The sequence below is a fragment of the Manacus vitellinus genome, unplaced genomic scaffold (genome assembly GCF_001715985.3).
Source record: "Manacus vitellinus isolate BGI_N305 unplaced genomic scaffold, ASM171598v3 scaffold_6_pilon, whole genome shotgun sequence".
Taxonomy (NCBI): Eukaryota; Metazoa; Chordata; class Aves; order Passeriformes; family Pipridae; genus Manacus; species Manacus vitellinus.
Window position 1 is genome coordinate 6,210,282 of NW_021940750.1, and position 13,863 is coordinate 6,224,144.

Here is a 13,863-nt window from a genome sequence, read left to right on the forward strand (position 1 = left end):
AAACAGCCCTCTAATGAGCAGAGTTCAGAGACTAACCTGGCTGAAAAATTCAAAGAAAGAAAGAAAAAGATTATGTTTCAAGAGAATCTGCTGTACAATTTGACCATGTTATAGATGAAAAGGATGCTAATATCATTCTGGACATACTCTTTGGATTCTAGTCAAATAATTCTCTCTGGTTTTCAGTCAGCTGTAATGCTGCCATACTCTTTTCTTTATGCTGCAAGTTGAATAACTAAGGAGAGCTGAAGCAAAACACTCTGCCTTCCATAATATATGTATGGCAAGAGAGGATAGAGTTCTCTATCGAAAAATAAATATAGACCTACATCCTAAACCCTCTCTGCACTAGTGAGCAGAGAATATACAGAAATTTCAATACCTCCTCTATCTGACATCAAAGTAAAGGAAGATGGGTTAGAGTTCCTAAGTCCTCATTCATTAAAAAGCTGAAAAGAAAATCACTTTGCTTGATTTTAGAAACAAATCTATAATTTCTTATTTTTAATACATGAAATTAAATTCAACAGCACAGATCGCTTACCTCTGTAATTCATTAGTTATGAATGCTGAACGAAATTGCAGACAGCAGGAAATACATGACAATAAATTCAGTACCAAACACTTATACAGAATGACATTAGAAATCTTTTTAAGATTGAATTGGAGAAAAGCTTTGATTATTAACATGCATATTCATCTTTCATGCTGAGGAACTCCTAACTTGCTAGTACCTAACATTACTGCACTATCAAAAAGAGAAGGACTTGCAAAAGTTTTTGAGTTCTTCAGTGAGCCATAAAGTATACAAGGCTTTCAATGTTGGAATGAACTATACAATCACATGCTTGTAGTTTCCATAGCAAATGAAAAACTGGAAGTTAAATTCTAAACAGAGTTAGGACTTCCAAAAACGCAGCTCATAAAAGAACACACCAGTTGTGGACTTACCCAGTAAAAAGAAAGAAGATGCTGAATGCTACATATGCTCACTCCACTAAGTAGCAACACCAGTCACATGACAGAAAAGTACATCACTTTGCATCCCCTATTAATATTGCAGCTGTATTCATTTCTTGGGTACTAAGGAAGCCAGAGAAGACCCTCTGCGCCAACTTATTTTCTCTGAGCATTGTGCACAGTTTACTACATTTGCTAATTATACCTGCAATGGATTCTCATTGGAAGACTTAAATTGTAGATATACAGGCAAAAAAAATGTCATTTGGCATCCTGGGATACAAACTAATCCCAAAAAACACTGAGGTTTAACTTTTAATGAGTTGATTTCTTCTAAGTCCTTTTTCCTACTCAGTATGACAGTCATCATAAAGACTGTGGTATTTTGGTATCCCATCAAGTTCACAATAATGAACATTGGGGAGCTACTGTTCATCTGTTTCCATACATCGTGCACAGAACTATTTTCTTTATATTGAACTAAAAAGCAGTCAGGAGTTGCAGCAAAAAAACCCACTGCTTTTTGAGTTAAGAGACAAAATGCTGACATAAGTACACTGGCTACTTTGTTTGCCTTGTTATCACTCACCACTGATCCTATGGAATTTTGAAAGTAACTAATGTTGATGGATTACTTTTAATATCAATACTCCTGTGCATTCTTCACTGAAAAAAGAAAAAAAGTCTTTAATATAGAAATATTTATATTGAAAAATACATTGGAAACAAAAGGTAACACAAAATATAATTAAAATGAAATATTAATGGTAAAATGATGATGATATGTTAGTCTTATGCATTAATGCTATGTCATACTGTTTTACCCAACAATGCAAGCTCATGCTCCTTAGCAAATCTCAGTATTTTTGTGACTAATACACAAATTGTGGTTAACTTTAATTATGATTCCAAGCCTCAATCTTTTTCATATAGAAATGAAACTGGAAATACAAAACTATGAAAACTCCTCTTTCTCTAGTGACATTTTTTGTTATCTATGATCCCTGATAATTGCCATCTTTGTTTTATATACTGCAAGCAGTGGGTCAATTCATTATTTGTTATTTTCCAAAGTAACAATCCAACTATCTCCAAATCTTTTTTCTCACATTGAAATCATTTAGAGTAGTCCAAATTTCAGTGTGTGTTCCCAGTTAAAAAAATCACCTGGTAGTGAGTATAGGAACACATTAAAAGAAAGACTTTAATCTTAGTTTTGAAAGAAGCAAAAATCTTATTTCCTAGATTTATAATCCTATCTTTTTTTCAGGAGAAAATCCCTCTGAGGAAGTGAATCTATCTTCCAGAATATCCAGAGATGCTTGGTGCTCCAGATCATAACCTGAATAACAGCTCTTTAAATATTGCTCTCTTCTAAGTGGCTCAATATATTTTCCTCAGAGTATTCCTGACTCTATTCCTGAACAAGATTCACTGTTACTCCTCAACTTGATCTTTCAAAATATTTCTAGGATGTTGTGTATAGCAGTATGATTAGCATATGCCTACTATCAGGCTGTGCAGAGCAACAGAAAATGTTAAACTTTGCAGATGACTGCTACAGTGCAGTCACTTTTATGAAGATGAGGCTTATTCACCTGCTCAAGTTGTGCTTTTGAGATGCGAATGACAGGGGGGAACTTGTTGCCACAAGGAATGACAGGAAGCTGCCTACGACCGGTTGAGCAGGAGGAAGAGGAGTGGCTCTCAGCTGATTGACTCCTTGGTAAACCAGCCTCTTTCAGAGGGTCCAAGTGGACGGAGAGATAGGCTATAGGGCTCATGGTGCGGAGGATGGGACTTGAAATTCTTGGAGTGGAGAAATGCAGCATATGACATGAGTTGAGCTGTGAGAACAACATGGCGGGGAAGAAAATAAGGTTGAAAATGTTTTAATAAGTCTTGTTTATGCTTGCCTAAATGCAATCTCTTAGACAACTGTATTCACACTTCCCTCAGAGGCTGAAAGCTGATAATTTAAGAGGTGTCTTAAGACTAATCTTCACATTTTCCACCAACCGTTTTCAAAAATCCAGTATCAAAATCAAGAGTGAGCATCCTTTCTCTAGCTGGCTTCTTCATTCACTCAGTCTTACAATGATAGAATCCTTAGGTTGGCAAATAAAATCACAGATTCATTGAGTCCAACTGTTGCAACCATTATAAGGAATCAGTAACAATCTAGGGCAAATTTAATAAACTAACCCAGTGAGTTTCAAGGACACTGTGTACATTAGTTGATAGTTGACTGTCCTTGCAAATGCTTAACACATCCACACAACAAGACATCTGTGTCTCTGCGATTACTATATCTTTAGCATATACGCCCATTGCAGGCTTTACAACTACAGCACAGCAGTGTACATTAAGAACTGGACCTGACGGGACTAATCAGAAAAGTTAATACTAAACGATTTTGATGAAATTTCCCAAATATGGGATCAAACTAGAAGGATACACTGGCCTCAAGAATCCAGGAACAATTGCTTGATCTTGAACTACATTATTCAAGCATTTAGATACAAGGAAAGAAAGAAGAATAGGAATTGTAAAGTCCAAGTGTTCCAAACAAATAATTTTAGACAAACTACATTTTCAAATTGGTTGCTGATGACAACTCTGAAATCAACTGGTTTTTTTCAAGACCTTTTCCAGCACAGAATAAACATCTAATAGTGACACATCTAAATACCTGTAAATGAGAAAATACCTGTAAATGAGATTGCTATACACAGTCTGCAACTCTTTGTTCCCATTACATTTAGAGAAAACCTCGAAGAGCAGAGATACAGAAACTTTCTGCAAGCTTCATGAAGGTGACTTTTTGTTTCCTACCACAGTACTTGCAATTCTAACCTGCATTCTTTGGAAACCAAGAGTACCTATCAAGCATTTCTGTTCCTAAGGAAAAGGTATTTTCAATTGTGTCAACCCTAAAGGTTCAGTTCCCATAATGCATATCTGACTTGCAAGTGGGGAAAAAGAAAGTATTTCCAATGTCTCATAAAAGCAGTAATTGAGGCTAGAAGGCATATGAAAATTAAACTACTTAGAACTCAGAAATAACAGAACAGAAATTTAAGAACAAGCTTTTGATAAAACACAATAGTACCTCAAGATACAAAATTTCCATTTCAGTAATATTTCTAAATAATAAAAATAAATAGATTCACACAGCAAACACTCTTCTATAACACAGACACACGTGCATATATATATATATGATTGTGTATGCACTGCATGGAGTTTGCAATTCAATATAAACACAGTAAATTAATGAAGCCATCGTTCAACAACACAAAGTCCAACTCTATGCTCTCAGTACCAGATCAAGGAAAAGAAAACTAGAGCAGCACTGGAGCAAAGTGCTGCTCCAGTATAAATTCACCATTAGTCTAGATCAGTTCACATTCTTTTGACAAATTAACTTCATACCAGTAGATATTACAGCAAATCACATACTGTCTCTCCTGCAGCCAAAGTCAACACAAAACCATTATCAAAGCATAAAGTTAGCACATACACCCTTAGCATGCTTTGAGTAGTTCAAGAGATACATGACTGTCTGCCCACAACCAAGCCAGATCAAACTGGTATTTGCTGATAGCACACAGAATCTGTATTGGAACTGGAAAACCATGACTGATAACATGAAAATTACTTCTCTTACCTGCAGGGGGTTTTTTCTATAACAGCACAATTTGCTATAATTTTTTATGCCTGAAACTTTCTCAACCCTGAGCCAATAACTTACACATTTTTCTCTCTTATTTTTTGAGTTTGGGTTTCCTTTTTTAACTGCTACAACTTTACATTCTTAATAGAATGCTAATGCTGTGTAAAACAGGTAAGAAGTGATATTATCAACAATTACTGGAAGTCCAAGTTCACACACAATTTCAGGAAGAACACTTAGCTACAAATGGAAGGACTAGAGACCAGCAATTTCTTTCCTTCGGGAGTAAATAAAATTAGGGGTGAGTATATAAAACGTTAGTTTCTCATACAGAAACATCCATGCTACTACTTACTACGTAAACAGTGAGCAATAAAGCCCTGAAAGAAACAAAGAACAAAGAAGAATCATCAAAGTAAAAAGGAAAAACTAAAAAAATACGATAGAAAAGCTATTTTATTAATTCACCACTGAAATAAATACTTGCATACTTAAAAAACCTATCAGAATAAGCTCAAAACCCATAATTCCTCATGCTTTCTCCTAAGTGATAGTGAAGCAGGTCACTAGAAATCCTTATAGGAGGTATATTCATAAACACGAGGATCATGAATGCTGACATGTCTTAGAATTTTGAGCTGTTTGAAATGAGTGAACTATTTCAAAAATTATATTATTACACTACTATAATTTAAACATCTATTTTTAACCCCTTTTAGTAATACTTAAATAATTTGGTTTATGGTTCTAAACTTAACATTCTTGGATCCAAGCCTGTTCTTAGTAACTCATGCAATATAATTAAATCAACAGAAAAATAAAATATGACCTTGCCTATTATTTTTATTGTTGGGAAACGGCTACTTAGAAAAAATTACTAAATAACAAGAACATCTGATGCACAAAAAAGGATCACATTTAAAGAACAGTTTCAGGTGGGTAAATATTCTGAGGAAGAAGGAAAAGGACTCTACCAAACAGCTCCCTATGGTCACTAGGACTCTTGAATAGAGAGAACTACTGTATGAAGAGGCATATATATGCTTTCTCCCAGTGAAGTGATCAGGACACTCACCTGTAAGAACAGCTAGGTTCCAGTACCTATCTCAAGGAATATTTACATATTCTTAATGAAGGGGAATACATCACAGTTGGAATAGATGCACTGTATAGACACACTCTGTTCCCAGTTTATAAATCAGCCAAATAATCTCTATTTTCTTTATTCCCAGTTCAGTTTATTTTTTCAACGGCACATGATTCACCTTCGAAACAGTAAGTTCCTTCCTGTCATTCATCCTGCCTTCACAACAGCACTTGCCCTTCCAGGATAATATAAACCATATTAATTTCCCCCATTTTTGAGGTCATGACAAACATCCCTTACCTACTTGCAAAGCCAAACTAAAATATAATCTCATCCCAAATTCTACTTCAACCAGTATTGCAATACATCTTGCACTTAATTAACTTAGTTTACAACTGTTTCTGCTCCCACATTCAGAAGCTTCTTCCTTTACAGATAGTGTCCATTCTCTGTAGTGTAGTACATAATACTTTTACCACATCTACTTTCAGTTTTAAGTAAAACAGCTATTTCCCCAAAAAGAGCCACGCTTGTTTAAAGTGGAATAGTGCAAGCTGGTTTTTTTAATGGCTTTCGAAATAAAAACACTTGATAATTAGTATTTTGTACAGGACCAAGTACTGCTCTTTTTTGTCTGTTTTTCTAAAACTGACATTAAAATAGAAGAACTGAGCAGCTGAAAACTGAAAAATTCAAATTAATTTTTCACTTTTAGAAGTTTCTAACCCATCAAAAACTCTTTCATACAACTAAGATTTCAATTTTAATCTTAGAAATCTTCTGGTTTTTAACACAGTTCTGTATTTTCAATCACACAAAATTAATCTCCTATAAACTACATACTTCAAAATATGATATCTAAATATAGTCTTGCATGAAAGATATGATCTTGCATTTCCCATGAAAACCTAGGTGTAGTTAAAATTTTACTGTGGAGCTGTAGTTAACTACAATGAGTAGCTCATTTTCCCTGTAAAGGATATTTCCACACCTTACAATAAATGAGTAGTTAGTGACAAGTTTCTTTCTCTAATGAGCTGGCTGTAACTTTCACAAAAAGTGGTGATAAGTGAATAAAAAGTATAGCGAGGTTTCTTGGCTCAAGGGAGCTCGAAAGACTTCACCTTCAGATCATAGATGGCACAGTATCTACTCAGAAAAGGGAAGAAATTAAACCAAGAGTTGATTTCCAATCACTTAATTAATCTCCCTTCCTCCTTAAGTAAAGACAAAGAAATCTTTGTTTAAAAACAATGACAAAGGAGAAAAAAGTAAATGTTCACAAACTGTGCAAATGAGAATGCTTCAGAAAAGATGGAGAAACAGAAAAAGAATAGTAAGAAACAGAAGCAAGGCAATCTGTCAGTGAAAACTCGGGAGTAAAGTAGTAGTTGCAAAAGTATCTTACAAGTGAAAAGCAGCAACACTTTATGAAAGGCAACAAGTAATTTCAGAAGAAATAAGAAAAAACAAAGGGAATTCCGAAAGCAAACACTACAGGAATGATAGTGAGAGGAAGTAACTGTTTCTTTCATTTCTATCACTTTGGCTTTTCCTGAAACATATGAAACACTGTAGCACAGTATTTTACATATTCATTGTAATTTTATGTTTATATATTGCAAATATAATAAATATATGTTTGTATGTTTCTCACTGATTAGGAATCACTGCATAAGGAGCTTCTTTAGTTAGACACACAGGTAGATAGACACACAGGTAGATAGACACACAGGTAGATAGACACACAGGTAGATAACTTCTTTTTAAACAAGGTCAGTTCTATGGATCATACCTGCAGAATTAATAGCCACTTCCACAGGTGAATGTAGAAACTTGCATAACAGAACATGGAAGATCATTTCTCAAGAATCAAGTCCCATATCTGCTGAAACTAGGAATTTCTGTTACACTATTGTATTTTAGTCACTGCCTTTACTATTTCCTCAAATAATTCTGAATAAAGACAGGTTCAATAAAACAGTGATCATTTCTCTTACCGGAGTGAGTGCTCCTTCTGCTTGAGCTTCCATAGGACTTGTAGGGGTGGCTGCAAGAAGCTGTCCAGCAGCTCCAGACAGAAGTTCCAACTTATCTGTAAGCTGTTCAGAAGCAGCAGGATGACACTCCATGTCTAGAACAAACTCCGCCCCTGAAGTTTGGTTCTTGCCATTGACATTGTTTCCTGCCCAACCACCCTGTCTGGATTGCTCTTCTCGAGGGGACTCCTCTAGAACTTGTAGTACCTCTGGCTCTTCATCTGAGGGACTTCCGGTCATTTTGTGCCCTAAAGCCTCATTTGTCTTGAAGTCTTGCAAGTCCCGTTCCTTATCTATTACCACCCATTCCTTAGAATCAACCTCCTGCCTGCAGGAGCTTAAGTTAACAGCTACAAATCCATTGCTCATAACACCATCAGCATGGTCTGGAGAAATAGCTGACCCAGGTTTTGAAGCATCTGGAAGATATTCTTCATCATAGTGCCAAACATGGTCCATGCGAGCAGTCCCAGGAGCAGGAAGGGGTGTTTTCTGAGAAAGAGGAGGAACAGCAGCAGCAGGAGTCTCTGTCGCAGCATTCAAGTCTTTCTGCATCTTCTCCAAACTTGAGAAAAGAAGTTAATATCTGAATTAGTTAGGAATTAATTAAATATTGTAAGTTACATTTGAGGTTTTTTGGTAGGAGAAAACTAGATTTATATAAAAATTTGTTGTCATATTTTAGAACAATCTACAATGGTTCCACAATTTGAGACAAGCAAGTCTGATGTCAAGTAAAAATGGACGGATGGTCTTAGAAATGTACACATATTATAACTTTCACCGTAACATATCATATTGTATTGTAAATATAATTACCAGAAGGAAGAATAGTGAATGGATTAAAAACTCAGTGATGAGGCTACCACCAGATGACCATCACTATTTTATCCATTCACTGTACTTAACTTAAGTTACAAAGCAGAGACTCAAAGCAGAAGAAACAGATGTCTCCAGCAGCACTTATTAGGTGCTTTCAAGCAGAATGTTATTTATTATTTTGATTGATTCCTTACTTATGCTTTGCATAATTTGCTTCATCAAACAAATTCAGATTCCTAACTCCGCTATGAAGTATTTAGAAGGAATCACTGTCATCACCTCAGCTTGCTTCTACTGTCCCCACTCAGCCTCTACCTTTCAGTCTGATTTCACTGTGTCCTTCTCCCATTATTCTTTCTACACAGAGGCCAACTGATTGAATCTGTTTTCATACATCTGTCTCTTCTCTACCTTCAAATTCCATTTTAAGACCTCTGTCTTCTATCAAGTTTTTTTATGTTGATGCAACACCTTTGAGTATAACTAAGCCTGCTGCATGGAGGAAAATTTCTAACTTTACTTATTAACTCCACTTTCTGCAAAACTTTCCTTCTCACGTCATATAAGCTAATCTCATGTTACCTTTGTTGAGCACCTGATGTCATCATTCTTACTTAGGACGAGTTGTACTGACTGTAAAGAGTATGTCACTGAAGAAAAAGTTAATAAACACCAGAGTTACACCACTTGGCCTTGAAACACAAAATTCAAAAGTGTGGAAGTTTGACTTTAGCTGTATCCTATCACTGATCTTTTTTTAAAGAGGCTGCCAAGTAGTGTAATCCATTAATTGAGCAATATTATGAAAATATTTTGCTGTAGCTCGCATAAGCATACTCAGCACCTCCATTTCTTGTCTTCACAGGGCAAAGGAAAGATAATAGTATCCTTACTATATATGCTTGAAAGATGTAAGCATAACAATAAAATAATTTCTTTACCAGGTCTCAAGAAACTTATCAGTGTCTGGCTTTGATTCCAACGTCATACGCTTCTCCAGTTCAAAGCTGTGAATTGAACGTAACTTTCGCACCAGTGGGACATCTCTGTCTAACTGGGTGGTCTCTGAGCGAACACGAATTGGAGAACCGAGACTCGGCGCGTTAAGCATTCCATTCACTGGCCCATGGCTGTTTTCTTCCTCTGTGGCAGCCTGTGCAGACCATAAAGTAAAAATGTAAATCACTAGGAGTAGCAAAACAGAGGAAGACAAGGTACTGTATGATGAATATCATCCAAGTTTTTAGCATGTGAAAAGCCAAGTTGTATTTGGAATGGTCCTTAAGTTCACAACATACTTAATGTAGTTCAGATATGCTCTTCAGCACACACCTACAACAGACAAAATACTAGTAATATACTAGTTCTGGGTAGGTCTGAAAATGGCAGTCTCAAAACCCAAGTAATTACAATTAAATTTACTCTGATATTTCACACCCATCTCTGAAATTTTCCTTAATAATAGTCTGAAACCCAGCACTTGGTAGCATCTTTGGTCTGCTTTACAGTCAAGTGCTTTTATTACAGAGAAGTTAGCTTCCAAGCTATCTTTTTGATCCTCTGGAGCATGTAACACTGTTATAAACTAAATCTACTAGGTATTTCTGTGACTTCAAAATAGGTTTTAGTCCAACCGCATTCCACCTTGTATACTAACTGAGCATGATTTAGAGCTGGAAAATCATGATCATCCTTAGTTCCTACAGGTATAGTTAATAGAAATTGCCTTTGTTTAAACCCTTCTCCCCCTTCAGTAAAAAAACCCAAACAAATAAGTATATTTGAAAATAGGCACCATGCCTTGTTCTTTCCCACAGTGCATTTTTTTCTAGCAAACAAGAAGTGACAGCTTCAAAACTAGACATCTCTCCTAGATAAAGAACATTTCAGTACCAATACTTCACATTAAAAACATTTTTTTAATCAAGAAACAGGGCTATATTTGTTTGAGTATGAAATACTATGACTGTGAGTAAGGGAGACAGCAACTAATTCTCAGAGACCACTTTTGAAAATAAAGTGGCATTCTCTTCCAAAGATTAGCCCATGAACCTCTGGATCAGTACAAAGGTATACTATCTTACAGAGACAAAACTACCAAGTTAGTTAAATGGATACTACCAACCACACTATTAATCTGCCAGTTGAAGAACATTAAACTCTTTTTAGTACATTTAGTATCTAGGTTCTGCACAAGCAAGATGCAGGAAATTTGCTTTGGTTTCATTCAATGAGCAAGAATCAAGATTGTGTCTGAAGAACGCGAACATGAGTAAACTACAAAGCATCTCAAATGATCAGCAAGCTATTTATCAGAGAGACCTGATAAAGTGACACAAGGCCCAAAAGTCTGTCTGTTTGTTTCAGTATATAAAATGTGTTAGCTCTACCATAAATCTGGCTAATCAGTATCATTGCTGCATTATTAATTATATCTTATGTGCACTACACGAACAGGAAACTGTTCAAAGATGTTCTTCACATTGCAGATTTGAAAGTACCTTACAGATCCCTAGTTTTATTTTGTTTCTGTTTGCATCCATTTCTTCCCAAACATCTTTTTCCTGAGGACGTTGATGGCCAGGGGATCCAGGTAGTTTCTCTGGTGAGACACCAACTGGAATACCATTCTCTCCATCACTGAGTTGTTCATCAGGAAATACTTCATCTGTATTTTCCCGCAGCAAATCTCCTGGGATAGGAGTGGCATTGGCAATTCTACAAAAGCAGTTTAAAAAAAAAATCAGAAAGGTAAAATTTTTGATACGCTCACATGTTTACAGAAATTATTTTCTATTTAAAAAGCAAACAAACAAAAATTACAAGGAAAAGCATGTTTATGTAGAAAACCAAATCTTGTAAATTATTTAATATAAAACCCCTTACATTCTGGCTTTCACAATTTATGTTTCTTTAATTTAGGTACATAACAAAAGATGTAAGTCAAAAAAACGATCACTTAAAAGGTGTTTTTTTGAAAGTATTCAAAGCCACTTGAGAGAAAATTTGTTAGAGATCATGTCTGGGCTCAGTTTCACTCCTGACTCTTCTATACATATTCTTCTATTCAAAAAAATTAATGGCAACTTCCATCACACAGTTTCCTTTACCCAAAAATTTGACAGAGGAACAAAACATACTGTGTGAGGAAGAAAAATTACTGAGTGAACTAAATGTGGTTTTAATCACTATTCTTATCAAAGTGCTATTTTGCTCCAATTATTGATAATCAAAACATAAGCATAACACTAGTATGACATTATATTTTAATCAAAGTTCTGTAATCCCATTGACTTGAGGCTGAATAGGGCTAAGGTGTAGCTCAACATCTGAAACTGAAGTAATGTTAGTCCTAAAAAGTGAAGGCACACAAGGTCAATTAAAAGTCATTCTTTTACAGTCGCCAAAACTGTTAATTGTAGCCAAGACTAACAATAACTAGTGTGATGCTTAGTGTGATAGTGGGACTGATCCATGTGCAAAATCCCTGTCAGCCTCAGCGGGTTCAACAGTGCACACCATACACCTGTGTAATGCTAACAGTTAATAGTATAAGCCAGTTGGTGTCTTGATGGATATTTACTTTAACAATTTTTTTTAAATTACTTTGAAATAGTGAGAATTTAATACATGAAATTCTGGCATTTTTCAGCCTCACTACACTGTCAAAACTCCCACCTTTGTGATTTTTATCTAAAAGTTGATCTATTTAAGGCCTAGAACAGGCCTAGTCTTCCTCCCCACCCATGAACACCTCTTATATTCTTCAATCCCCTGACTATAGGTATTATTAAACATCATATCTTATCCAACTTACTTTACTGCAGAATGTCTCAAATAACACATTAAATATTATTTTAAACACAATCAAAATCTATTTCCAAATTTCTTACAAAGATCCATTCATTTTTCAAAGTTATAAGGAAATGGTAGCTAGAATTTTATTCCAGAAAACAATGGGTTTATTTCCAGGCAGTTAAATTTCCAGGCAGTTAAACTCAGGACACATTATTTAGTTTCACAAAATATGATTTAGCAAAGGATGAATGAGCAAATTTATATGCAATTTCCTGGAGTATAATTTTTTTATTGTTATAATTTTAGGACTGCAGTGCTGATCTTTAAGTATAATATAAACTCGAACCCTAAAAAGGGAAATACTTCAAATGCTCCCAAACCTTCACTCCTCTATGTATTCAACATTCTGTAGAAAAATCCCCTAAATTATGGAGACAATTTCCTTTTGGTAGGAAGCCCCTCTGTGGTTATTTAAGCGACCACGATGTGCATACATACCCAATTGCAGCCGGTGTAAGACGAGTGTGTAACTGAGGTGTGGTTGAAGTTGTTGTTGTTGTCAGAGAGCCATCCGTTCCACTCTTCTCCCAGTCAAATGGGTCACTTTCAATAACTCCAAATGTCTTCATGCTGTTGTCAAACACAGACATGAGAAGCTGAAATGAAAAAAAAGTTAATGAGCTTCATTTTTGTCTAAGAGAACAAGTAATTAAGAAATATCCTCCTGTAATACTGACAACAATTTTTTTTTTAAAAACAGTTCTTTATGTTAACCACTTCTCATTTTTCAAGATTTCAAACTCACGACACACAAAAATTTATTTCATTTAAAAAAGAAGAAAAAAAAATCCACCCATATCTGTCTTTTTATCAGGTATGAGGCAATGATACACCATAGACTTCCACAAAAAGAGAAATACACACACACAGAAGCATTACTACATTGCTGCAGAATAGCATACAATGGCTCTCCAGCAGAGGAAGAGAAAAGAATATATTTGATAGCATCAAGAAACCAAGGAAATGAATGAGATGTAGGGAAGGATTTGCTAATTCATACATTTCTGTCATTAAGAACCATGGATCATTTACTTCATCTAATACTGACATTCATCCCACAAAAATGTCTAAGTTTTCCATCGTCATTTTACACTATGAGAAAGCATTTAGAAAAATTTGTGACCATGACAGGAAAAGAAACTGCATCTACTTTCCTCTCTTCGTGAAAAAAACTGTCTCATTCTAGTCACTGATGGGAAGGCTGTGTCCATATCATTCTCTTACTCTAACATTTCTAAATTTATTTTTTTTCCTAAAAGCTAATACTCTAGCTTTCACCCTTTTTTCCAATCTAGGATGCTGAAAATTTTTCTACAGTATCCTTGGGCATACTCTTTAGCAACTTACTCTCAAGAATCTTCCGTGTGCCACTCGTCCCAGTCCGTTCTGTAACCCTACTGAATTGCAGAAAGCCATAGTTC

At 35.4% G+C, this 13,863-nt stretch overlaps 1 protein-coding gene across 5 annotated transcripts in view; it reads right to left on the reverse strand.

Moving 5' to 3' along the window:
• TTBK2 (tau tubulin kinase 2) overlaps nt 1-13,863 on the reverse strand; it is a 62,029-nt gene that overhangs the window by 16,358 nt on the left and 31,808 nt on the right. For 4 of the 5 annotated variants that reach the window (XM_018082773.2, XM_018082774.2, XM_018082772.2 and 1 more), the window contains 5 exons: nt 12,881-13,038; nt 11,086-11,302; nt 9,526-9,737; nt 7,724-8,327; nt 2,559-2,807 (listed from right to left, as the gene is read on the reverse strand). In XM_018082773.2, coding sequence (XP_017938262.1) covers nt 2,559-2,807; nt 7,724-8,327; nt 9,526-9,737; nt 11,086-11,302; nt 12,881-13,038 — 1,440 coding nt within the window. The remainder of the gene's footprint in view (nt 1-2,558; nt 2,808-7,723; nt 8,328-9,525; nt 9,738-11,085; nt 11,303-12,880; nt 13,039-13,863) is intronic. The other variant, XM_018082776.2, reaches the window with a different exon arrangement.